The following is a 27655-nucleotide window of genomic DNA, read 5'->3' as shown; positions in this document are numbered from 1 at the left end:
CGTCACATAAAAAGAAATCCTAGTATCTCATTAACAAAAAAAGTGTAGTATAAGAGTAAGAGTGCTGCAGTCCGGCTGAATGTGGGTCACACAGACAAAAAGCCCAAGGAAGAGTTTTAATGCACAGCACACTGCATCATACAGCACTGGTGAGTATTCCTGTGGTGAATTTCATGAATTAATAGTATTAGCAATGTAAATCATGCTTTAAGTTAACTCACACTATAGCCTGTGGGGAGAATTAGACATATTAGCATAAAACAAGCCACACAGACAAATATATTTTTTTAATGATTTCAGAATCTTTTTATTTGAAATGTCAGTGTTCAAGAGAAAATAAAACAGCAATATAAATATTAGCATAAAAATAAGAGTAACACAGGGGTATAGCGTGGGGGCTAAGCATTTGATAAGAAAGATAATACAGCAGGATAGAGTAGTATTAATTCAGCAGCGGACGGACTTACACATATATAATATTTATAATCATTTGTTCATATGGACAGAAAGAGAATGAGAGGCATTCTTTCACAAATGCACAAGATAAAATCACCGCAAAAGAACATTAAGAGGTTACAGAGGGATAGAAACATTTCCATATTTTTTTTTTCGTTTTGTTTCTTTACAGGGTGATAAAAGATAGTAGAGAGAAAATGAACACAAAAATATGCGCAACACATATCACAAGTTAACTAGTCTACGTGTGTCACTTTGTTTACTTATCTAAAGTTGTCTTTAATTCGTTTATTTACACTGAAGAGTTAGTTGGCTTCCATGGTGCTTAGTTACTACATTGCAACACAAACTGTTGAAGAACATCTCAGATTTTTATTCATTATTGATTCTTTTTTTTTTTTTCAAACTGTGGTTTTCTTATTTTTCTTGAAAAACAAAATGCAACACATTCCAGTAGTAAGCCACGCCTTGTGGAGAGGGACTTTTATTTTGAAAATGTTGGACGTGGTCTCTACTATACAAACAACTGGCTCATACCATCGACAGGACTTGTGTGTATTTACAGTGGGGAAGAGCCTCACAGGACCAGGGAGTGGAGGGGAGAGGTGAGCGGTAGAGAGGCTAAGGTTTCCCATTGATGTCAATGGAGGAGGGATATTTGACAGGGCTGTCGAGTGGTATCTCCTCACCAACAGGGACAGCTGTGCTTGGCTCTGTTGACCTCAACCTGGGTCAGTGCATTAGATTAAGTTTAAGGGGTGAGCAGGTCAACAGTGGTTCCTCTGTACATTCAGTGGGTAGAGCCAAGGCTGTTCACCACCCCCTGGTCAATGTAAAGGTGCCACCTCAGTCTTTGCACCCCTCACCACATTCCCTCCGCTCCCCCTGACCCAGCCTGCAAGCTGCCTTTTCTCATGCAGTTGTATCTGGCCAGAGGCCGGACAGACAGATGGATGGCAAAGTAAAGACTTCCTATCTTATACAAACAATTCCTCTATGCTATCGAATCATTATCTCCCAAAAGAAAAAAACATGTTATGTGTCACATCAAGTTTCTCCAACACTTCAGGATAGTGAGGGGTAATACTCTACCGAGACCCTAGAGGCCTGCAGAGTGTCTCCTAAGCACTTAAGTTTACCACATGTATGCGTTTCCCTAAAGACCGAAGTGATTACTACCCCTACATCATCTCATCTTCAGAATACGAACAGTGCATTTCTCTTAGTTTGGCTCTCAACGTGGGGTAGTGAGTGAGGGGAGGACACGAGCAGGGTGTGAGGAGGGGAGGGTAGAGGGTGCAGGGCAGCAGGATGTGTCTGAGCCCATCTGGAGGTGTTATACAAGAAGCCAGTCCCTGCTGCTATACCACCTGCATGGACAGCATGGCTCGTGACTCCATGACACACGACGCCGTGCCACCCCCACCCTCTGCCAGCCCTTTCTCTGGGTGCATGCTCAGGTCATAAAAAATATCAGGAGATTAAAATCTTTATTTCTTTTTTTTTTAAACTATGATTACAAAAGTAATTTTCATTTTTGTGTCAAGTAAATGCTACATGTGCATTATATTGACCTGCGATTGGAGGGAGGATAACAGATTCAGGATGTCCTCCTCTTTGCTTTTGCAATGCATAGTTTGCAACTCTAAACTAGTATATGTGGTTTGAACCTTAAAGAGCATGCAGAAGAGTTTGTAATACCTGTCAAACAGCAGCCTTATATCCACAGGACTTTTGCTTTAAGACCCTGCAAGGCTGGCCCTATAGGAATCTAATGGATGGCAGCTAGCTTACTTTACAACAGCTGACTTTCCATCTCAGGGAAAGAGCACAATAAATCCAACATGAAAGACATTAACATTTCATCTCTGAATATATCACTGCGTATAGCCTTGTCGTCCCAGCAAGGTTCCTTACACTGAATCTCTTTGTCCAAGTTCTTTGATTTTGCCAAAATAAAAAAAAAATCAAAAAAAATCACAATAACCCCCCATACCCTGCCAAAATTATCTACCGACAAAGATTATGTGAGCAATACTAGACCTTGAGCACAGCACGGGTTATCAACACCAACAACGGCCTTCAGCACATTCAAGACACTTCCAAAGAACCATCAACATCCATCCAACGTCCATGTGGTCAAAAGTGATTGGCTGTCATTGTTTAGACCGTGGCTAACATGAGTGACAGCAGAGCAGTAAGATACCTAATGGAGGGGGTGTGGGGGGTTGAATTTCTCATCAGATCAGGCCGGGTTCATCATGCCTCCACCTCTCTCCGTCCAGCTCTACTTCTTCTCCTTCTTGGTGGACTTCTTCTTGGAGGCAGGGGTCTGAGCGGCCTTGGGAGGCTCAGGCTGGGCTGAGGCCTGAGGTGGGGGCAGTGCCTGCTGGGAGGCCTGCTGGGCCGTGGCCTGCTGCTGCTGGGGGTTGGAAGTGAGGGTGGCCGTGCTGCCAGGGATGTAGACATTCTGGCGATAGTCGGGCACGTGCTGCAGGGTGAACTGAGGGCTGTAGCGGGTGCTCAGGCCCATGGTGCCTGGTCCCAGGGTGGCCGTAGCCTCGCTCACTTCTGGGGGGAAGAGAGACAGAGTGGGGGAATAAGGGGTGAGGAGGGAGAGGGGGAGAGAGGACAGAGGGATGAAACTTGTTAGAAAACAAGAATTTGGAAGTTTTAGTGTGACAGTGTTACATTAAAGGAGTGAATTTAATGAGATTCCCTGCCCAGGGAAAACACAAGGCTGAAGTGAGCTTGACTAAAAAGTGTCGTGGGGAGAAAAAATATGAACAAAAGAGGCAGCAGAGGTGTTATTATTACACAGTGGTTGATTGTGTGCAGATGTCTTTTTTTTCCTTAACAGAGATGATGAAACCATCTCCCCTGCACACTCCTCTGTGTTTCTGGTTTTCTATCACGCATGCCCTGAGTGTGCACGCGTGCATGACGTAGCTGCTCAGCTCATAATTCTCCCACAGCCCCTGCATTGCAGAGCCAGAGACACGCTCCCTCCCCCATCCTGTAGTTCCTCTCAGCCTATGTAAACACATATATGCACACACAAACCGTCATGATAACTAGCCTCCAAACAGTCAAAGCAGTAACTAAAAAACATAATCTAATAATCTTTCTGTTCTTCCACAGTGCTTTGTTAATTGACTGCAGAACTGCTGCTGTGTTGTGCTTCACCAACACGTTGACAGTAAGTAGAGGAGAGATGACCTTCAGTATTTATCACATGCACTGATGGTCCTTCCTTCCTGATGGCACTAACTGTTCATTCTGTCTAACTTTGTGCTGACATGCAGGTTGCCGCTATGCCCAAGACAGAGCTTTTTCTCTCTCCTCTCTGTTCACGTCAATGGAAAAATTCCACACCACGTCCAGTGCAGTGTCCAAGAAGGGGGAGGGTGTGATTGTGTGTGTAGAGGGAGGAAGATGTGATGGTTTAAATAACAGTGGAAACAATGACTTGAGTCTATCTGGCAATAAATCATGTCAAGTTTGTCCCTTCATCATTTCTAGGTATTTTATATTTGACTGTCACTATATTCGGTGTTGCTCAGCCTGTTTTCAAGGCCAATTTTCTGTGTGTTTTTCCATCTTATTAGCGAGGCTTCCACGGTAAAAGCCCAAAGATGAATCACTGTGTGTGTGTGTCCTCAGTTATGCAGGCACTGCAGGAGCAGAGAAATAGGGCAGTGGAAGGAGGACATGTTGTGCAATATTGGAATCTTTAATTCTGTATGAGCCTAAAGGTTGTATATTTCATAACTTTTCACGTAGCTCCATAGCCTTCTGCTTATGATAAAACACTGCGCATGATTAGTGTGTACAGTGGAAACATTTATCTCCGTCATGTTGTTGAATTCAACACGTCAGCCACACTGTTCATCTGAGGGACTGCAGGTAGTTATGTCCACTGTCTAAATGTCATCTGGGTAACTATTGGGACACAACTACAACTTGGAAACATCAGTGTGGACACAGAGAGTTATCAATGAGCAAATCTGGCTACTTGCCCTCCAATTAAACAGGAAGCTAAATAAACCACCTCCACCCACACACCCTCGCTGAGCTTATGAATAGAAAAAAATGGTTTGGAAAAGAGAAGATGAACTGATAGAAAAGAGGAACAAGACAGTGAGGAGGTATAGGACTCACCGTTAGCTGCAGCCATCAGGGCTTGGAGCTGCTCAGCCTCAGTTGGGGGCTGTGGCCAGGGGCCAGTTCCCATGGCAACCTCAGGTCCTCCAGTTGCCCTGTGGTGAAAACGAATAAAGAACAACTGTAAATAACTGTTGGTTCGTCCTCTCCAATGTGTGTGTGTGTATGTGTAGCTCGCTGGTTTGACAGTTGGTGGTTTATGATGTAGAGGCAAAGCAGCTGATGGCGAAGTAGACAGCCTGAGGGGAACTCAGTGAGGATAACAAGGAGGATGTATACTTTACAAAACAGGGTGTGTCTCAAACAAACACGCACTCTTAAACACACTCCTGCCTGTCTGCACACAGTAGCAAGCGTGTTCGCGCAGTCACACACAGTAAACATTTTGCAACGTTCACTCTCACTCCGGTATGACCATGAACACTGCGCCGTCTAGTAAATCTGATTAAATATTTAATGATACCCCCTTTAAAGGAAATAGCTGTCTGCAGAGTCACACATGCGGCTCTCGGTGAGCACTGAACATTTCCATCTGGGCAAACTTCACCTTCAAAGGCTTGTTTATTTAAAGGCTGCAATTTGCATGAGGGGGCAACAAAGGAGAAAGCAGACCTGCGATCTTTTATGCTCACCTACTTATTTCCATTCCCACACTTGTGACACACCAACACAAGCTCTACAGCTGACAACTGGGTCACAAAGCTTTAATCCTGGCTCTGCTGCTGTTCCCGAAGTGCTAATAAACCTCCATCTTTGGATTTTTAGTTGGCGGTTTTGATTGGCCACGTCACTGCAGTATGTTATCTTCATAATACTGGTACACTGTGTCAGAAAAAAGAGCTGATAATGTCACTTCACTTAATTAGAAGACCAGCAGAAATTACACAAAATCCTATATAACCACCATGGATGCTGCTTTTAAAGCTGTTACAGAGCAAAAACAATACATATGGCTTTAACTAATCTCTCAACCTCCTCAATTCTGTGTCTCTGTGTTGACTACACTGGTTATTGACTGTTTTGGGTAATAACGAACCACCTGAGGGCATTTACTGAAGGATCATTACCCCACAGGGACATGGGTAAAAGCTTCTGGTGGAGCATACAGCCCCAAAGAGGACAGTAAACGACACTTTGATTCCCGGGTCCTACTTTCTGACAAATATAGGCTGCAGTAATGAGGAAAACAGGACTGCATGTAAATAGATAGTGTGTTAAATACATGGGGTATATGGAGGAACACTCTTTTCTATTTAAAACCAATGACAAAAAACTCTGAGACAAATTGGTCTGCTCCAGGGAATTAGGAGGAAGTATAGGACACAGGGGAAAAAGTGAAAGAGGAATTCTAACATAAAAACAGGGATTTGTTTAAGAGCAGGTTGCCAGATCTCACTGCCAAAACTGTGAAGTGGTTTTCAGTTCGGCGCCAGAGAGAGACCGAGGGAGAGAAACACGAATGGTCTGTGCCAGGCATCCAATGAGAAACAGGCTGGGTAAGAGCACGGTCAGTAAAGCCAGGGCAGCCATTTTGTGCCTCTTCACATCACTTAAGATAAAAGGGAATGCTTCATTTGTGCTAAATTAGCATCTCCCCGTACTTATCACATCCTGTGGTTGTGTTAAGCGCTTCCTGTGGTCAGGATTATCACTTCCTGTGGGCAAGATTGTGAACTGTGGTCCAGAGGGATGTCCTTGGTTGGCCAGACAGGGCTATCGTTTTTCCTCTGCAACCTCACACGACACGTTTTATCTCTGAACATGGCTCTCCTTGTGGTTTTGCAGTGAACTTTCAAGACTTCAGCACCAAATTTAATTTAAGCCAATTCAGCCAGTCACATGGTGTACATGATGACATCTGACCTCAAGAGTTTTATGTGCTGTTTACTTCACTGAGGAACTTTTTAACCTCTAACCGGTATTTTGCAGGAATCAATCATGAGACAGCTGTCTGCATTGTCTCTTTGTTGTTGTCGTCGTCAAGTTGGTAAATCACATGAAAAAGCCACATGTGGTGATGTTGAGCTACAACCATCACAGACATACATCAAAGGCAACATTGTATGGTAAGCCAGTCTTCGAGAAGGAGAGAGAACAAGAGCTCTCAGAGTATAATGACTATATGTATGGCACACATACAAGGCATAAACAAATCTACAAAACACTGCACGCAAACTCAAAAGTGTCACAGTCCTTTCTACGCCACAGCAGGCATTGTGGCCTATGCACATCGATCAACAAACCCCATCAAACTTTTAGGGAGACTAACAGAAGCTATGGGTTAGGTACATCTACACACAGCACAGCACTCAACTGCAGTGCACTACCTAAAATATTTTAGCCATTCTCTGCCCTTACCAACTGATCAGGTCCCTCTTTTTCACCGACCAGTGACGCGACAAAACTGAGCACTGATCAGCTCCTAAGGACAGAGAGTCACCATGTAGTTTCTACGTCTAAATTAGTACCTTGTCCCACTCTTCGGCGTCCATCGTATGTGTGTACCGTATGGCATGTGGGGACTAGAAACACAACAAATTATACAGTCTTAGAGAATCATCGTGTATTTGACTGAAGGCTGGATTTTGTGTAAGGAACAAGGAAAATGCTGAGATATTGTGCTCTAGATTTCAGTGGAAAATATGTTGAGTCTGTCATATCCATTTAAAATACCAGAGATTGGAAGTTAGTTTTCTTTTTCTCTACCACTAACATGAACTACGTCCAATGTACCCATAACCCCAGTGGTATTCTATAACGACAGTGGTCTGTGTGTGCATGTGTGTGTCTCACATTTTCCTGACTTGGCTCAACAGAGCGTTTTGCCCCAGCTGGTATGTTTCAGGGAAAAAGCCTTGACTCACTGAATGTGTTGTGCAATCATTGTTGTGAAAACTGTTGCTGCACACACTCCATTTTAGCACTCACAATATGTGCGAATAGCAATCAAGCATCGACACACACACTCACAAAAACACACAACTGATATAGAGAGTCACAAGTCATCTACTGTGATTTAACAGTGATGGTGTCAAAAATGTAATGTCAAGTCAGTACGACCTCTAAGACAGCAGATTCTGAAGAGAGCGCAAGAAGGATACATACACTATCCCATCCCCCCACTAGCTCTGGTCACCGTCCCTCATCAGTAGTACTGAGTGATGGTGCACAGGCTCAGAGAGCGCAGAGAGGAGAGGAATGGGAAGGGGGGGGGGAGGGGGAGTGAAAGCTGCGGCAGCCATTTTATAAAGCAGCCTGAAACCAGGCAGAGATGCTCAGTCAGGAGTTTAAATTAACAATCTGAATTCACTGAGCAGGATCATGCAATAAAATCATCACTGCAGTGTAATTCAAAGCCAGATTCAGATGGTTACATCGTGACTTTGATGTCATCAGTGCTTTATAATCAGCATCTCAGCATTCACTACCATCCCCCTATTCTTTTATTCCTCATCCTTCACCACTCCCTCTGTCTTTAAGATAAGCCTGCCTTGTGCAGCACAACAACATGTCCTTGACATTACTGGGTATTTTAGCACTGTGTGTGTGTATGAGTGTGTGCATGTCAGTGTACTCACCCGCTAGGTCCAGGTCTCTGTCCCTGTGTGAAGCGCCAGTCATTGTTGGGGGGCTTTTGCTGTGAAGAGAACAGAAGACGCAACATGAACTGCATGTTTCATGTCAACAACAGCAAGGTGTATCTTTTGTTTAAAGAGATGTTTCCTTGTGGCGTACAGATCTGTGTGTGACAGTGTGTGTCTATCTGTGATTTAGAAAACCTTTTCAGTTTTTCAGTGAGGTTCAACAAAGGGTTACAGATGGAAACAAATATCTGTATGCTCAGGCATCCATGTTGTTCCAAAAGCCGTGGAGCATAAAATGCTGCAGGGGAACACACGCACACACAAGCAAACAAACACACAAACTGGGGCGCTGCTTATAAAACGGGACTCACAAAACAAAAGGCAGATTATATCAAAAAGAGAACAACAGGATTGCTAACTGAGAAATCAGCTATATAATAGTGTTATGAGCCAAAATATGTCCAGAGGACCTTTAAAAGGGACTGTGACACTCCCACAACACTTTCTGAGGGATAGATGGATGAGCTTCCCTGCCAACTAAGTAACTACAGGGCTCTTATGAGAATCTTTTAATAGATGCAGAGAGCAGAGAGAGTCCTTGGAAGACAAAGCTGTTTGTTATTTTGATACCAAGACATCATGGAGATAAAGTTACGATGGCATCTCAGCAGCCATAAAAGCCTCTCTCATGTCTATGTGTCCTTGCTACTCTCTATTAATGTCTTCAAGACCACCGCACTCTTGTCCATCTCTACCTCCCTGATCATGCCACCGTGCCTTTTCCATCTCTCTAGCTCTTTCCCTCTCTCTCAGGCTCTCTTGTTGTGCAGTGATGCAGTGAATAGACCCTTGGCTCGGCTCCAGATTCTGCCGCCTAATCGACACAAGAGCTCCCCGGAGAGAGAGGCCAGCAGGATGATGTGCTGCATTATTAAAGGAGCTGTTCTACCCGAGGGAATGATGGAGAGAAGTGAGAGAGCAGGAGAGAAAACAGAAAGAGAAAATACCTGCACAAAAGGAACAGTCATGACTGGAGCATCTATTAGAATGCAGGTAAATGAGGAGCAAATGCGCCAGTGAATGGTGACTTACTGAATGAACAGCCAGGGAAATAAGTGAAATGAGGAACAGTGTTCAGTATCAATGCAGACAAACAGTGACAGCCACCTCACGAAAGAGAATAACAGAACTCAACAGCAACTTAAATAGGGGAGTGAAAGAGGGACTGTGGAACATTGTCTCATCTACTAAGGACCTATCAAGGACACTACAAAGGGTGAGAGGGAGTGTGAATGATACAAAATGGAGTACTGTGTAACAAACAGCGTTCGTTCAATAATACAATCATTAATCAACCCTATAATCCATGTAATGTTGAGTGAAAATAGCTGATAGTGGATTGAACTTCAGTACCTCTTGGTCAGATGCAGAGAAGTCTGATTTGTTATGTCCTCATAAGAAACTGCAACACCAGAACCCACTTATCATTATTACAAAATAAAACCATAGTGGACGAGGATGAGAAGAAGAGTGCATATCTGAACTCTCATCCTTCCATCAGAGCACAGCCTGGTCGATGTTGCGAGTCTAAAAATGGACTCAGACATGTGTATATGTGCGTGGGCACGAAAGTCTGTCTGAGCTTTGGTCGAGAGCGAAAAAGATCAGCGCTGAGTGGAGGCAAACATCCACAGAGAGGCCCAGCATTCCAGCTGTGTGAGTCGCTCTCACCACACAAACACTCACAGACACACGCTTGTCATTTCCAAGGTCTAATCCCACTGCAGGCAAGTGGAATGAAGGGTAACAGTCACTGTGCTGGAATACAGCCCCCACTGCTATCTCAAGGTAAACACTGTAATCCTGCATGCTTCATTATGGACAACTTGGCTGAACTTAAACCATCACAAGCAGACAGGTAATAGCCACACAAATGCAAATCTCTTCTGCTCAAGACAAAAGTTAAACCGAGGGACTTCATCCTTTCACTCAACCAAACCGCAAACTGTTAAGAGTTGTTGTGTTCAGACAACAGTTGCCAGGGAAAACAAATCTCAAGCCAGGTTTAATGGCATGCAGGGCTCAAAATCTAATTGACTTAAGCTCCAATTATATGAGCATATTTAGATGTGCTTGTTATTTGTTGTTACATAGTCTCTGAAGTGAGTGAATCATTTAAAATGAAGAGATGAGGATATCTAAAACGCTCAAGACATTTTTTTTCCACAGTGCAAGTTAAATTTAAAAGGCAGGGAGTAGAGAGAGAAGGTCAGATAGACTGCTCAGGGAGACGAGGCCAATGGAGAGAGATGAAGGGATTACAGTTCTGCGGGCCTGAAGTCTCAGCCAACACAAAGACTTTCCTACAAGCTTGGAAGCTTTATATACTGTCAGTCTGCTTCCCTTACATTTTTGAGTTGAACCAAAGAGTTTTCAGGGCTCCTAAGCTACAGCAACACAAAGTCTGTCTGTCAGAGTACTATCATACTAAGAATTGAGATGAACAATCATCACGCAAGATCATGTGAGCATCAGGGGGTATAAACTGGACTGATGAGCACATGGGCACACCTGAACCATGCTTAAAATCTGTGTTACTGCTTAACTACTTCTCTGCCATGATGATACACAAAGGTTTATCAAGGTGTACAAAACAAAAAAATCACTGTAACCTCATCCCTTTCTCTCCCTCTGACAAGGATGAAAAAATACTGTGCATGCAAACATTTCCTTCACACACACAGGTCCATCTGGTACTCTTTTTGGAGGATTCAGTTTCCTAACACGCACACAAATTGTATTGGTGTTAAAAAAAACTGTGGCTGGACTGCACCTGCTGCTCTGTCTGAATAGAGGAAGTTGTGTTTGTTCTGTTGCTCTAATAACCTTCAGTGTACACACACATACACGCCACACCATATAACCTCCAGCACAAAGGCAATGATTACATCAGTAGGAATCTACAAATCTGTAGAAAACAGCATGTGTGACCACTAAAATGCTGGATCCATTACACTGTTGATTATTGATTTCAAGGGAAAAGCAGAGCACTGGGACAAGAGAAAAGCACCTGTGTTGCTCGATTTTAATATTCCTCTCCCTTAAACAAACACTATGACTCCACTTACAAACCCCTTGAGGACAGTTTTTTGAGCTGGTTGGTCACATGTGCAGCTTCATCATCCATAAAAATAAGTTTATTTACAAAACACTCGGCCTAACTCAGTGCACGTGCCAACCCTTATAAACTCCCACAGACTCAACGACTGAAAAATAACACATGGTCATGGAAACACTGAGATTCTACTTTAAATCTAGGATTTTGCTAGTACAGAGAGGGGAATAACTGCAGCAATGGAAGAGACGAGGCAACTTAGTGGGTGAGTCAAACTCATGACATCAGGATTACATGGCATGCTCCTGTGTCCACTGAGCTGGAAAGCTCAATCAATCACGGGAATTTTTCTCTTTCAATGCAATAATTTGTATGTTGTAGGCCACATGGAAGCAAATAAACACCAATATTTTCTTGTAGGAATCTTCAATATAAGTTTCCCCCAAACCTTCTGTGTTAGCACATGGTTAAAAATAGTACCAAAACAGCATACTGCAAATGAATAGAGGATACAAAGAGGGGTAGTGGGAACTGACTGACAATTGGTCACTAAGGCCCCAGGGTCCTGCTAAAATTACACATGACTGGAGGCTCCTCGTGCCTGACGCTGTGTACACACAGCCTCACACGCAAGCATATAAACACCCAGTGATGACTGCAGCTCTAAAGCCATTATAGCCTGCGCCGTCTGTCGCTATGGCACACGTGCATAAAAAGCCATCCTTCCTTTCTCTTTGTCTACCCCTCTGTCTCTTTTCCTCTGTTGTCCTAGTTGCACACGTGTCACTAGAGCAGGGAGACAGATGGTACCCTGCTGACCTCAGGACAACCTAATTCAGCACAGAGAGTGTCTCTGTAAGACTCATGAGAAACAGGAGAATCTTTCGAATATTAAACAGATACAAGGACAGACATCATGTTGTGCGGAGAAGAAATAGTCATCACCAAAAATACCACATCAAGAATACTGACCTTCAGTCAAACTCTACATTACACATGACATGGCTGAGGATGAACCCTGAGCATGAATGGGTTAACTTTTTCTCATTACATCCCCAAAAGTGACTCACTCTGCTGAGAACACTGTCGGCCATCTTCTATCTCTGACAGTGCTTCCTTTGCATCCAAACACTAAATGGGTTGTCTGTGCTTTATACATGTGGTTATTATCTGGTTAACTTTGCTTCACACCCCACTCTGAACACATGGAAAAAAGTGGCATTTCTGACCAAGGATCTAAGAATGGAAAATAGAAACGTCTGTGCTGAACCCATGCAGTAAAAACAGCCTCCCTCATGTGATGCTGTGTCCTGGAACCAATCACCAAAAGTTCAGAGGACAACAGGAAGTCAGGGGTCAGGCCACTGACCCCATGAATTCCTGTTTTTCAGCTACTGCTTTATTCTTTGACTCCCTCCCACCCCACCCCTCTTAACATTTTCTTTCCTTGGCCCTTTTCCTCTCCTTCACCCCCCATCTCTCCCTCTGTCATCCTGTTCCCCTCTATCTCCCAGCCATTGCACTGAGCCAACACTGCAGGATATTTTCATCTGTCTGTCTCCTCCTCTCCATCTGTTGGTAGTGCTTATGTTTCCCTCTTTTCCTTCCTTTGACATTTCTCCTTCAACTACCTTCTCTCTGCCTGACTTTCTCCTTATCTGTACCTTTCTTATCCATAAAGAACCGATCCTCTGACTGAAGGTCAGAGATACTGTATAGCCTCAGGTCAGATTAAATATTTAGATGTTTTTCACTCTACCCAAACCTGTCTAGTAGGACAACAAAGCTGTAAGAGTGGTTTCACCATGTAGAGAGAGGGATCCTCCTGCTAAAACAAGTCAGGTTTCAGATAAAAATACTGCAGAGCTACGTGACAGAGGAAATCTAAGTTAGCACTCTGCTGTTAAGAGTTTAAGAGAGTTAAAGCATCACAACTATGGTTTTAACCCATTACTTGTATGGACAGACCTTTACAAAATCAAAACTGCATGTGAAATCATTTCTTGAGATACTTAATGCATTTCTCAGACCCAACTATAGACAATGAAACACCTGTGCTGGTTTTATCCACAATGGCATATCCCACCAATGCCTTGCTTGCACTCCCACATAATCCCTCACCTCACTGGCTGAGTTCATAAGGTGCTTCCTGCTGAGTGTCGTGCTGAGCGTGTTGTTGCTACTCAGCATGGGTGTCTTCATAAATACAAAGTCACTCCTGCTGGATATGGTGGAGTAGCAGGGCCTGTAGGTGCGTGTGTGCAGTTCCTGGGGGCCTCCAACAACCTCCATATAGCGTATGGGTCCATCAGTATTGAGCTGCAGGTGCAGGTCCTTGCTTGGCCTCTGATGGTAACGGCTGGACCTGTGGCGACCGTAGCAGCAGCAGTCGGAGTCTCCCACCCCTAGGCCACGGCGCCTTAGGCAGCACACCATAAGGACGACAAAGGTGATAAAGGAGACAGCTGACACACTGGCTAAAGAGATGATGAGGTAAAGAGTGATGTTCGGCATCCCAGTACGGTGGTTGATGGGTGTGTGGCGAGGGCTTGCTGGAGCACCTACGTCAGCTCCCTTCTCATCCACAGTTACTGAAATGTTAACGGTACTGGACTTAGGAGGGTCACCATTGTCCTGAATGATAACCACAATGTCATAATTTGAGCCACTTTCCTCCTCTGCCCACTTGCGGGCTGTGCGGAGTTCACCAGTGTGTGCCCCGATACGGAACATGCCAGCATTTGGTCCAGGGGCGATGGAGTAAAACAACCATGCATTGTGCCCACTATCTGCATCCACCCCTACAAGTTTGTTTATGAGGTACCCTGGGCCAGCAGATGGGGGCACAGTGAACTGTAATCCTTTGTCTTTTGAGTAGGCGGGGTGTACAACTGCTGGCACATTGTCATTCACATCCATCACAAACACATGAACCGTGACATTGGCCGTCCGTGAGGGCACCCCAGCATCCCGGGCCTGCACCTCAATACGGAAGGCTTTAAGCTGTTCATGATCCAGAGAGCGCATGCTGTAGATTTGGCCACTCTCTGGGTTAATGTAGACATAAGATGAAATGGGTGAGTCCTGGACCATGCTGGGAAGGATGGAGTAGGAGATGCGAGCATTGTCACCAAGGTCTGGGTCAGTGGCTGAAACAGAAGCGATGGGTGCACTGGGAGCGTTGTTCTCTGGGATGTCCACAGAGTATGAAGGCTGAGAGAAGGTGGGGGGATTGTCATTTACATCAGAGAGCTTCACCACAAAGGTGGTTTGTGATGAAAGGGGTGGGGAACCAGCATCAGTGGCCTTGATGACCACTGTGTACTCTGGGACAGTCTCACGGTCCAGGTTTCCAGCAGTGGTGAGGCTGTAATGCATGCCAAAAGCTGAATGAAGTTTGAATGGCAAACCTGGTTGCACAGTTAATGTAACCTCCCCATTCACACCAGAGTCCAGGTCCCGAGCACTTATTAGTGCTATCACAGTCTCTGGTGCCGAGTCCTCTCTGATAGGACTGGTCAGTGATGTCAGTGTCACCTCTGGTGCGTTGTCATTCACGTCAATGATGTCCACTATGACGTTACAGGAGCCCTCCATGGCGGGGGAGCCACCATCTCTGGCCTGCACTGTGATGTGGTATGCAGTGGCTTTCTCATAGTCAACATCACCTTTCACACGGATCTCCCCGCTTTTAGAATCCACACTGAAAAGGCTGAGAACGCGTTCCGGTGTGTATTTACTAAACAGGAAAGATATTTCTCCGTTGTTACCCGAATCCGCGTCGGTCGCGTTCAATTTCGTAACTAAAGTGCCCCGTGCCACATTTTCTAATAGCCTAACCTTATTTACCGGCTCGTCAAAGACGGGCGCATTGTCATTTACATCCAGAATTTTAATGAGCATAAGTGTCGAGCCAGATTTCTCAGGCTGACCCCCATCTACAGCAGTGAGCAACAGGCGGAATGAGGCCTGCTTCTCCCTGTCCAGAGCTTTATCCACCACTAGCTCTGGAAACTTGCTGCCATCACTTTTAGTTTCCACATTCAAAGTAAAAAAGTCATTTGCTGCGAGATGGTAAGTGCGTAAAGAGTTTGTACCCACGTCTGGGTCGTGTGCGCTCTCCAAGCGGAACCTTGTGCCAGGAGCAGCCGCCTCTGATATCTCCAGGGAAATGTTGCGGGTTGAAAACTGCGGTGCGTTGTCATTCACATCCAGAATGTCCACCACGGCTCGTTGCATGTCTAAAGGAGCCTCCAGAAGTACTTGAAGGTGTAGGGAACATGTTGAACTTAATTCGCACAGTTGCTCCCTGTCAATTTTTTGTTTGATAACCAATTCGCCGGTCGCCTGCTTTACCTCAAAATACTGCGTTGATGATTCCGTGACCACCCGCAATCTTCTCTGAACAATCCCCTGAGCAGAAAGACTCAAATCTCTAGCGATATTCCCAACGACAGAGCCCGGGCTTAGTTCCTCCGATACGGAATAGCTGAGCTGAGCGGACGCACAGGAGAGGCCAGCTAGATAAAGGCAAAGCCTCCACAGCCTCCCTCCTCCGGAGCGCTTCCTCTGTCTGGAGTCCATTGTGCTGCGCTCCGAGGAGCGGAGAATGGGAAAGTTTTCAACTTCTTCTTTCACCGTAATGTATCCATAGTAGTTTTAAAACGAGGCTGCCAGTTGTGATGGTAAAGGTTTCCGTTTCAAAAGTAGAGCGACGGGAAGTTTTGATGTGATCATGACGGCAGGCTTTTAAGAAAAAAAAACGAGAGCGAAAATCAAAGTATTTTCTGCCTCCACTGAAACTCTCTGCTCTGTCTCCTCCGCCTCGCTCTCGGCATGGGCGGGGAGAGGGAACAGAGGCCTTCCCCCTCACTGGGAGATAGGGCTGGACCAGCTCTGTCACACAGCTCTCTCACACACACAGTGAAAACTTTCCAGTGACTCCACTTCCACTGACAGGCAAGTATCAGCTCAGCTCTCATTGTAAAAGTTTGAGAGGACAATAAAAAGCGGTATAACTCAGGGAAAAACATATTTTGACTGTTGAAAATATATAGAGAAAAAACATATACATATATAGAGAGAGTAGATGTTATTTTGTTGAATCACGTGCTATCACTGAGAGCTCCTCATTATCAAAACACAGCAGCCTATCAAGCAGCTGTTATTTATAGCAATGCTATTTGTATCCGCAGGGGGGCATGGTTTCCAAACTGGTCTTTCCCTTCCCGAATTTCAAAGTAAAGTTGAAATGGGGCTTCCTCATAAAGTTAAGTCGGTCTACTAAATATGTTCACATGTATGGAAGACATAAAATGCCACGCAGCAATTTGAAGATACAGGACATTTAGCTTAAAGAAAAGGGCAAATTTTCGTTTTAGAAGAAAAGGCAACAATTAAGGATTAATTGTTGCAATCAATAAAAAAAAGTTTACTAAAATTGGTCAATGAAAGAAAGTTTCGCAGAAAAGGAGTGAAGCCATATTCTCATTTTACCATAACATTTAAACCTAAGATTGTTAAGATGAATTTTAAGATAAAGAAATTGAACATAAAATACGTAATCTTTCATCTTAGGTAAATAGTATTTTACTGAGAAAAACAACAATATTATCTTATCATGGCAAATTGCAAACAAAAACTATTATATTACTGAAGTTTCAATATATAACAAATCATGTGTTTAAATCACATCAAAATTCATTTGCTGAATTTGTTTAAGGGATTAAAATATCCCATGGATTATGAGCAGGGAGCATAACTCTGTTGCTGACCATAGTCAAGCCACAAAACTCACTGCAATTTAGATTCCACTACAGGAAACAGAATACACTTTTTCTTAGTGTACTCTAGCAAATAAATCGCGCTTTACTGCTGAACGTTAAAAATACCTGAAAAATAGAATAAGGGGAGGTCTGTTCAGCCCATATGTATAGATACAATATCACACAGTGACTTCTGGTTCTCAGCTCACCTGCTGGCTCTCAAAGGTCCAGGTGCTGTCGGGCAAAGACGCATCCAGGACACTGATGACCTCCTTAAAGTCAGTGGTGCTGCTGGGCTTTATCAAAGTGAAATCACTGTACTCTGACATTGGAGACATACAGGACCTGAAGGACTGACTCTGAGACAACATGTCTCCTCCCAGGACCTCCACGTACTTTATAGGTCCATCAGTGTTGAGCTGAATCTGCAGGTTTCTGTTGGGGTTCTTGTAATCATCACAGTCGCTCCGTCTCATGCAGCAAGTACCGCTGCTTCTGCTGTTCCTCATGCATTTGACCGCTAAGATGAGAAAAGTCACCAGAGACAGCACGGACACCGAGGCCAGAGAGAGAATCAAATAAAGGGTGATTCTGCCCGTTTTCTTGCTGGGCTCGGCCGCTTTCTGTCGGAGGTCTAAGATGGGCTCATGGAGGCCGTCCTCCAGCTGGATGGAGACCGTGACGGTGGCGGACTGGACCGGTTCTCCGTCGTCCTTGATCTCTATGAGCAGCCTCTGAGAGGAGTCGTCCTGCTCGGACACAGCGCGTTTAGTCCTCACCTCCCCTGTGTACAGATTGACAGTGAAGAGAGAGGCGTCTGTGGCCTCCGCCACTTTGTAGGAGATCCAGGCGTTATGGCCCGAGTCAGCGTCCACGGCCGTCACCTTGGTAACCAGGTGACCCGCTTTGGCGGAGCGGGGCATCCTCTGATGAGAGAGGGAGCCCATGGCGGAGGAGGGGTAAATAACAGCGGGGGCATTGTCGTTCTGGTCCAGGATAAAAACATGGACAGTGGCGTTGCTGCTGAGAGACGGAGAGCCCTGATCCTTTGCCTGAACCTGAATCTGAAACACCTTGAGTTTCTCATAGTCAAACGAGTGCATGCTGTAGATGCTGCCGTTATCTGAGTTAATGTAAACATAAGATGAGACAGACACGTCCTGCACTTTAGAGTCCAGTATAGAGTAAGAGATCTTGGCGTTTTCACCAAAATCCAGGTCAGATGCTGATACTGAGTACAGTATAGAGCCTGGCACCCCGTTCTCTTTTAAATACACATTATAGGAGGGCTGAGTGAATATAGGAGGGTTATCATTCACATCAGTGATGCTGACAGGTATAATTTTCTTACTGGACAGAGGAGGAGAGCCTGAATCAGTGGCTGTTATCTCAATACTGTAGTCCGAGCGGCTCTCTCTGTCTAAAGCACCACTGGTCACCAGTGCATAATTATTAGAAAAAGAAGGTTTCAGATTAAAAGGAGAGTCTTTTGTGAGCTGCAACGTCACTTTACCGTTATCACCGGAGTCATAGTCTCGCGCACTGATTAAAGCAACTACGGTGCCACTTGGCGCATCTTCGCGTACTGGCTTTGGCTGAGAGGTAAGAACAATTTCTGGCGCATTATCATTGAAGTCAATAATGTCTACCTGCACGCGACAGTGGCCCTCCATTTCAGGACTACCTTTATCTTTTGCAATTACGTCAATGTCATATGATTTGGTAGTTTCATAGTCCAATTCACCTTTCAGAGTGATTTCACCTGTTAAGGGGTTAATATTAAACATGGACAATACCACATCTGGTGTCCGAGAGCCAAATGAGAATTCAATTTCACCATTTAAACCTTCATCAGCATCTGTTGCTTTGGGCTGTATAACAATAATCCCCTTTAAACTTTTTTCACCCAAGGTTACTTTGTATAAATTCTTCTCAAACACAGGAAAGTTATCATTTGTATCAAGCACAGTTATGGTTATTTGTGAGGTTCCGGATCTGACTGGATTCCCACCGTCTAATGCTGTAAGTAATATTTTGTGAACAGCTTTTTTCTCTCGATCTAGAGGCTTTTCTAAAACAAGTTCCGGGACGGTTTTACCCCCCTCCATTTCCTTTATTTTAAGGGAACAACACTCATTTTTACTCAGAGTATATGATTTAAGTGAATTGCTTCCGACGTCGGGGTCCGTTGCGCTCTCCAAAAGAAAGCGAGTGCCCACTAATGCTACTTCGGCTATTTTTAAAGATAATTCATTTGAAATGAAACTGGGAGAATTATCATTAATATCTCGTATTTCAACCTCAATTCGGTGTAACTGTAACGGGTCCTCTACAACCACTTGCAGAGGTAGAACACAGCTGGCGCTTTGTCCACATAAAGCCTCTCTGTCTATTCTGTCATTCACCACCAGCTCGCCCTTCCCCGCATCCACACTGAAATACTGCTCACCAGCCTCAGAGGCGACACGCAGTTTACGGTCAAAAATCTCAGATAATCCCAAACTTAGATCTTTGGCTAGATTTCCTACCACAGAGCCCTGTTTCAGTTCCTCCGGGATGCTGTAACGAGTCTGTCCATTTATTGTACTCCACAAGAGAAAGAAATGATGCCACCAAAGCGCCTGCCATCTCCAGTCTCGGTATCCTATTGTCTTTGTCATCCTTGATTCAGTAAAATACATCATTTACAATCCCAAAGAAGAGAAAACATGAAGTTAAAATCCATAATCCACGAGCGTGACATATTCCGTTAAAAAGACGCCTGTTCATGACCAAAAATAAAATTAAGATATAACCGTATACTCCAGATATACGAAGCATTTACCTACTCTCCTCACACCCCGAGCATTGTGGTTTTGGTGCTGAAGCTGCATGGGGGAGGGAGTAGATCTCTTTGTACAGTTCTGAATGCTATTGGTGCACAGCATCCATCCCTCACATCCAATGAGAGGGAAACTGTGCAGCATCGTTAAAGACACACTCACCCTTTTGCACTGTCATGAAAGAGTATGTGGAATACAATCACGAGATGCCATTAAATTTCCATTACTTATATAAATGGATATATAATGGAATAAATGGACATATAAATAAAAGCAGGCCTTTTAAAATGTACGTCTGTTAATCCACAATGCATTTACTGGTTGCAACAATCGATTTTACTGAGATAAATTTATTTCCATTGCTTTCATTTCTTCCGGGTAAAGACCATCATCAGAGTCTATTTACGTTATTAACTCTGGTACTGAGAGGAAATAGTTAAGTGTGCTCGTAAAAAGTTCACGTATTTTCATTGTTACCTCTTGAGTAAAAGCCATCAATATCAATATTATGGTGCCCTCTGAGTGCGTCATGGGTCAGAGAGTCGCTGTCCATCCCTGTGGTGCTGAAACGTTCAGCTTTACACGCCATCCAACATCCACCACACTCTTAATGTCACATGATATCAGCTGCTGCGCCACATAAGTTGTAAAAGTCAACAAGAAGGTTACAAGTTTAATATGGAAATTAATGAGATGTTTTTATTTCAAATGAATTGACTAACAGGGTAACACATTTCCGATTTTTTTTAACCGTGAAAGCAAAAGTCGTTGTTTATTCTACACACTGCTCACCTGCTGGCTCTCAAAGGTCCAGGTGCTGTCGGGCAAAGACGCATCCAGGACACTGATGACCTCCTTAAAGTCAGTGGTGCTGCTGGGCTTTATCAAAGTGAAATCACTGTACTCTGACATTGGAGACATACAGGACCTGAAGGACTGACTCTGAGACAACATGTCTCCTCCCAGGACCTCCACGTACTTTATAGGTCCATCAGTGTTGAGCTGAATCTGCAGGTTTCTGTTGGGGTTCTTGTAATCATCACAGTCGCTCCGTCTCATGCAGCAAGTACCGCTGCTTCTGCTGTTCCTCATGCATTTGACCGCTAAGATGAGAAAAGTCACCAGAGACAGCACGGACACCGAGGCCAGAGAGAGAATCAAATAAAGGGTGATTCTGCCCGTTTTCTTGCTGGGCTCGGCCGCTTTCTGTCGGAGGTCTAAGATGGGCTCATGGAGGCCGTCCTCCAGCTGGATGGACACCGTGACGGTGGCGGACTGGACCGGTTCTCCGTCGTCCTTGATCTCTATGAGCAGCCTCTGAGAGGAGTCGTCCTGCTCGGACACAGCGCGTTTAGTCCTCACCTCCCCTGTGTACAGATTGACAGTGAAGAGAGAGGCGTCTGTGGCCTCCGCCATTTTGTAGGAGATCCAGGCGTTATGGCCCGAGTCAGCGTCCACGGCCGTCACCTTGGTAACCAGGTGACCCGCTTTGGCGGAGCGGGGCATCCTCTGATGAGAGAGGGAGCCCATGGCGGAGGAGGGGTAAATAACAGCGGGGGCATTGTCGTTCTGGTCCAGGATAAAAACATGGACAGTGGCGTTGCTGCTGAGAGACGGAGAGCCCTGATCCTTTGCCTGAACCTGAATCTGAAACACCTTGAGTTTCTCATAGTCAAACGAGTGCATGCTGTAGATGCTGCCGTTATCTGAGTTAATGTAAACATAAGATGAGACAGACACGTCCTGCACTTTAGAGTCCAGTATAGAGTAAGAGATTTTGGCGTTTTCACCAAAATCCAGGTCAGATGCTGATACTGAGTACAGTATAGAGCCTGGCACCCCGTTCTCTTTTAAATACACATTATAGGAGGGCTGAGTGAATATAGGAGGGTTATCATTCACATCAGTGATGCTGACAGGTATAATTTTCTTACTGGACAGAGGAGGAGAGCCTGAATCAGTGGCTGTTATCTCAACATTATACTCCGAGAAGCGTTCTCGGTCTAATAAACCAATAGTAACCAGTGCGTAATTATTAGAAAATGATGGTTTCAAATTGAAAGGAGAACCCTTTTGGAGTTTTAACGTCACATTACCGTTATTACCAGAGTCATGGTCTTGTGCACTGATTAAAGCTACAACTGTGCCTCTGGGTGCATCTTCGCGTACTGGGTTTGGATTTGAAGTGAGCACTATTTCTGGAGCATTGTCATTGATGTCTATCACCACTACTTGCACACGACAGTGGCCCTCCATCTCAGGAACTCCTTTATCTTTTGCAGTAATATCTATTTCATGTATTGCACTGCTTTCATAATCCAGCTGCCCTACCAAGGAAATCTCACCTGTGATCGAATTTAAATTAAAAATTGACAACAATGCCTGCGATGTGTGCTCAGCAAATGCGTATTCAATCTCTCCATTAACACCCTCGTCTGCGTCTGTTGCTTCAACTTTGACAAGTACAGAACCAGCGGCAGTATTTTCATGCACAGTTACATTATACAGCGATCTTTTGAAAACAGGGACATTGTCGTTGTTGTCAAGAACAGTAACTATGATTTTTGTAGTTCCAGTTTTGACAGGATTTCCTCCGTCCAAAGCTGTCAGTAATAACTGATGGACACTTTGTTTCTCTCTATCGAGTGATTTCTCTAATATTAGTTCTGGTACTTTTCGATTACCAGTTAACTCTTTAATCCTTAAACTAAAACACTCATCTTTACTGAGGATATAAGATTTTACTGAATTACTACCGACGTCTAGATCCTGTGCGGTTTCTAAAGGAAAGCGTATTCCTGTGGCAGTAGATTCTGCTATCTTTAAAGATCGCTCCTCTGTTGAAAATATCGGAGAATTATCATTTATGTCTCTTATTTCCACTTCTATCCGGTGTAGTTGTAGCGGATTCTCTGTTACAACCTTTAAAGGCAACACACAGCTGGCGCTTTGTCCGCATAAAGCCTCTCTGTCTATTCTGTCATTCACCACCAGCTCGCCCTTTCCTGCATCCACAGTAAAATACTGCTTACCAGCCTCAGAGGAGACACGCAGCTTACGATCAAAAATGTCTGATAATCCCAAACCCAGATCTTTGGCCAGATTTCCTACCACAGAGCCCTGTTTCAGTTCCTCCGGGATGCTGTAACGAGTCTGTCCGTTTATTGTACTCCACAAGAGAAAGAAATGATGCCACCAAAGCGCCTGCCATCTCCAGTCTCGGTATCCCATTGTCTTTGTCATCCCCGGTCCGTTAGAATATGTTATTTCCCATCGAGGTGTTGGTCAACACAGCCCAACATTCAAAGCCATCGCCAGAGTGGACTCCCCAAAATAAATAAATCCTTAAATAACTGGTGATAAAATATATATTCCGGACGCCTTTGAATAAGCACATCTCCTCTGCAGCTCTGAGCACAGTGAGGGTTACCGTGGTGAGACTGAATGGGGGATGGAGTAGATCTCTTTGTACAGTCCTGCATGCTATTGGTTCACAGCATCCATCTGTGCTATCCAATCACAGAGACCTTACTCTGCTCATACAGCGACTGAACCCCCTCAAGGTAGCACTGCACTTTGACAAATGTAACATCAGGGGATGGCATATTTGTGTGATAACGGTCTAAAGAAAATAAAAAAAATCAACTGATGAAATAATAATAATAATAATAATAATAATAATGATTTTCATTCCAAAACCCCAGATGCACTGTACAGTTTATTTTCAGAAGACTGCTGCCAACTAATCATGAATATCATGCATGTATCAAGCAGTGCATGCTTGAAAAATGATGGTAATAAAAAAACTCAGAGTTTCTACTTAAATTAAACATATAATTTCCTGAGAAATGTATAAATGAAAAAAATAATCGTTTTGCTTATTTACGGGAATGTTACTTGGTCAAGATAAAAAACAGTCAGCCTTCACAACATCTAAAACTAGTATGAAACTGATTCTTATAGCGCCCAAAACAGACCTCGTCATACACACTACGATGATATGAAGCCAGTTTGGGCATAGGGAACGTTGTTTATATGCAGAAACATATTTGAAAATTAAAACTATTTTGTAATCACAGTGAAATTGAAATGCAAAAATCGCAAATATTTGGGCTGCTTCTAAAATAATGAACTATCATTTAAGTTCTTTCAAATATGTTTTAATGCATGTTACTTCTATTTTTAATGTATATATACATATATTTCAGGGTATACACCAAATTTACAGGCCAATAATCACTGAACAGGTCGATATGTTCTCAGCTCACCTGCTGGCTCTCAAAGGTCCAGGTGCTGTCGGGTAAAGACGCATCCAGGACACTGATGACCTCCTTAAAGTCAGTGGTGCTGCTGGGCTTTATCAAAGTGAAATCACTGTACTCTGACATTGGAGACATACAGGACCTGAAGGACTGACTCTGAGACAACATGTCTCCTCCCAGGACCTCCACGTACTTTATAGGTCCATCAGTGTTGAGCTGAATCTGCAGGTTTCTGTTGGGGTTCTTGTAATCATCACAGTCGCTCCGTCTCATGCAGCAAGTGCCGCTGCTTCTGCTGTTCCTCATGCATTTGACCGCTAAGATGAGAAAAGTCACCAGAGACAGCACGGACACCGAGGCCAGAGAGAGAATCAAATAAAGGGTGATTCTGCCAGTTTTCTTGCTGGGCTCGGCCGCTTTCTGTCGGAGGTCTAAGATGGGCTCATGGAGGCCGTCCTCCAGCTGGATGGACACCGTGACGGTGGCGGACTGGACCGGTTCCCCGTCATCCTTGATCTCTATGAGCAGCCTCTGAGAGGAGTCGTCCTGCTCGGACACAGCGCGTTTAGTCCTCACCTCCCCTGTGTACAGATTGACAGTGAAGAGAGAGGCGTCTGTGGCCTCCACCACTTTGTAGGAGATCCAGGCGTTATGGCCCGAGTCAGCGTCCACGGCCGTCACCTTGGTAACCAGGTGACCCGCTTTGGCGGAGCGGGGCATCCTCTGATGAGAGAGGGAGCCCATGGCGGAGGAGGGGTAAATAACAGCGGGGGCATTGTCGTTCTGGTCCAGGATAAAAACATGGACAGTGGCGTTGCTGCTGAGAGACGGAGAGCCCTGATCCTTTGCCTGAACCTGAATCTGAAACACCTTGAGTTTCTCATAGTCAAACGAGTGCATGCTGTAGATGCTGCCGTTATCTGAGTTAATGTAAACATAAGATGAGACAGACACGTCCTGCACTTTAGAGTCCAGTATAGAGTAAGAGATTTTGGCGTTTTCACCAAAATCCAGGTCAGATGCTGATACTGAGTACAGTATAGAGCCTGGCACCCCGTTCTCTTTTAAATATACATTATAGGAGGGCTGAGTGAATATAGGAGGGTTATCATTCACATCAGTGATGCTGACAGGTATAATTTTCTTACTGGACAGAGGAGGAGAGCCTGAATCAGTGGCTGTTATCTCAATATCATATTCCGAGAAGCGTTCTCGGTCTAATAAACCACTAGTAACCAGTGCGTAATTATTAGAAAATGATGGTTTCAAACTGAAAGGAGAACCCTTTGGGAGTTTTAACGCCACTTTGGCGTTATCACCGGCGTCAAGGTCTCTTGCTCTAATTAAAGCTACAACTGTGCCTCTGGGTGCATCTTCACGTACTGGGTTTGGATTTGAAGTGAGCACTATTTCTGGAGCATTGTCATTAATGTCTATTACCACCACTTGCACACGACAGTGGCCCTCCATCTCAGGAACTCCTTTATCTTTCGCAGTAATACGTATTTCGTGTATTACATTTCTTTCATAATCCAACTGCCCTATCAAAGAAATTTCACCTGTACCTGAATCCAACTGAAAAACAGATAATAGCGACTGGGGTGTGTGCTCAGCAAATGCGTATTCAATCTCTCCATTAACACCCTCGTCTGCGTCTGTTGCTTCAACTTTAACAAGTACAGAACCAGCGGCAGTATTTTCATGCACAGTTACATTATACAACGGCCTTTTGAAAACAGGGACATTGTCGTTGATGTCGAGTACAGTGACTATGATTTTTGTAGTTCCAGTTTTGACAGGATTTCCTCCGTCCAAAGCTGTCAGTAATAACTGATGGACACTTTGTTTCTCTCTATCGAGTGATTTCTCTAATATTAGTTCTGGTACTTGTCGGTCATCAGACAAATCTTTCATTTTCAAACTAAAACACTCGTTTTTACTTAGGGTATAGGATTTTACTGAATTACTACCGACGTCAAGATCCTGTGCGGTATCTAAAGGAAAGCGTATTCCTGTGGCAGTAGATTCTGCTATCTTTAAAGATCGCTCATCTGTTATAAAAATCGGAGAGTTGTCATTTATGTCTCTTATTTCTACTTCTATCCGGTGTAGTTGTAGCGGATTCTCTGTAACAACCTGTAAAGGCAACACACAGCTGGCGCTTTGTCCGCATAAAGCCTCTCTGTCTATTCTGTCATTCACCACCAGCTCGCCCTTTCTTGCATCCACAGTAAAATACTGCTCACCAGCCTCCGAGGTGACACGCAGCTTACGATCAAAAATGTCTGATAATCCCAAACCCAGATCTTTGGCCAGATTTCCTACCACAGAGCCCTGTTTCAGTTCCTCCGGGATGCTGTAACGAGTCTGTCCATGTATTGTACTCCACAAGAGAAAGAAATGATGCCACCAAAGCGCCTGCCATCTCCAGTCTCGGTATCCCATTGTCTTTGTCATCCCCGGTCCGTTAGAATACGTTATTTCCCATCGAGGTGTTGGTCAACACAGCCCAACATTCAAAGCCATCGCCAGAGTGGACTCCCCAAAATAAATAAATCCTTAAATAACTGGTGATAAAATATATATTCCGGACGCCTTTGAATAAGCACATCTCCTCTGCAGCTCTGAGCACAGTGAGGGTTACCGTGGTGAGACTGAATGGGGGATGGAGTAGATCTCTTTGTACAGTCCTGCATGCTATTGGTTCACAGCATCCATCTGTGCTATCCAATCACAGAGACCTTACTCTGCTCATACAGCTACTGCACCCCCTCAAGATAGCACTGCATTTTGACAAATGTAACATCAGGGGATGGCATATTTGTGTGATAACGATCTAAAGGAAATAAATTAAAATTCATCCGATCAAATAATAATAATAATAACAATAATAATAATTTTCATTCTTAAACCCCAGATGCACTGTACAGTTTATTTTCAGAAGACTGCTGCCAATTAATCATGAATATGATGCATATATCAAGCAGTGCATGCTTGACAAATAATGGTAGGCCTAATGAAAAACTCAATCAAACATATAATTTCCAGAGAAATGTATTAACTAAAAAAAATAATCTTTTTGCTTATTTACGGGAATGTTACTTGGTCAAGATAAAAAACAGTCAGCCTTCACAACACCTAAAACTAGTATGAAACTGATTCTTATACCACTCAAAACAAATCTCGTCATACACACTGCGATGCTATGAAGCAGTGTGTATGACGAGATTTGTTTACACACACACACTGCGATGCTATGAAGCCAGTTTGGGCATAGGGAACGTTGTTTATATGCAGAAACATATTTGAAAATTAAAACTATTTTGTAATCACAGTGAAATTGAAATGCAAAATTCGCAAATATTTGGGCTGCTTCTAAAATAATGAACTATCATTTAAGTTCTTTCAAATATGTTTTAATGTATGTTACTTCTATTTTTAATGTATATATACATATATTTCAGGGTATACACCAAATTTACAGGCC

The 27655-nt window shown here is 44.0% G+C and overlaps 1 protein-coding gene across 1 annotated transcript in view; it reads right to left on the bottom strand.

Annotated features, from left to right (window-relative positions):
• Positions 1 to 282: 282 nt before the first annotated feature.
• LOC117261135 (uncharacterized) overlaps positions 283 to 27655 on the bottom strand; it is a 33611-nt gene continuing 6238 nt past the window's right edge. Inside the window, exons 3-7 of the mRNA XM_078169637.1 lie at positions 24175 to 26664; positions 8199 to 8257; positions 7089 to 7142; positions 4618 to 4715; positions 283 to 3027 (exon numbers count right to left, since the gene is read on the bottom strand). Of these exons, the coding sequence (XP_078025763.1) occupies positions 2744 to 3027; positions 4618 to 4715; positions 7089 to 7142; positions 8199 to 8257; positions 24175 to 26664 (2985 nt within the window). The 3' untranslated portion in view covers positions 283 to 2743. The remainder of the gene's footprint in view (positions 3028 to 4617; positions 4716 to 7088; positions 7143 to 8198; positions 8258 to 24174; positions 26665 to 27655) is intronic.

Source organism: Epinephelus lanceolatus, chromosome 7, assembly GCF_041903045.1.
Source record: "Epinephelus lanceolatus isolate andai-2023 chromosome 7, ASM4190304v1, whole genome shotgun sequence".
Classification (NCBI taxonomy): domain Eukaryota; kingdom Metazoa; phylum Chordata; class Actinopteri; order Perciformes; family Serranidae; genus Epinephelus; species Epinephelus lanceolatus.
The sequence above is the reverse complement of the archived record's forward strand: the minus strand, read 5'-3'. Positions and strand labels throughout refer to the sequence as shown.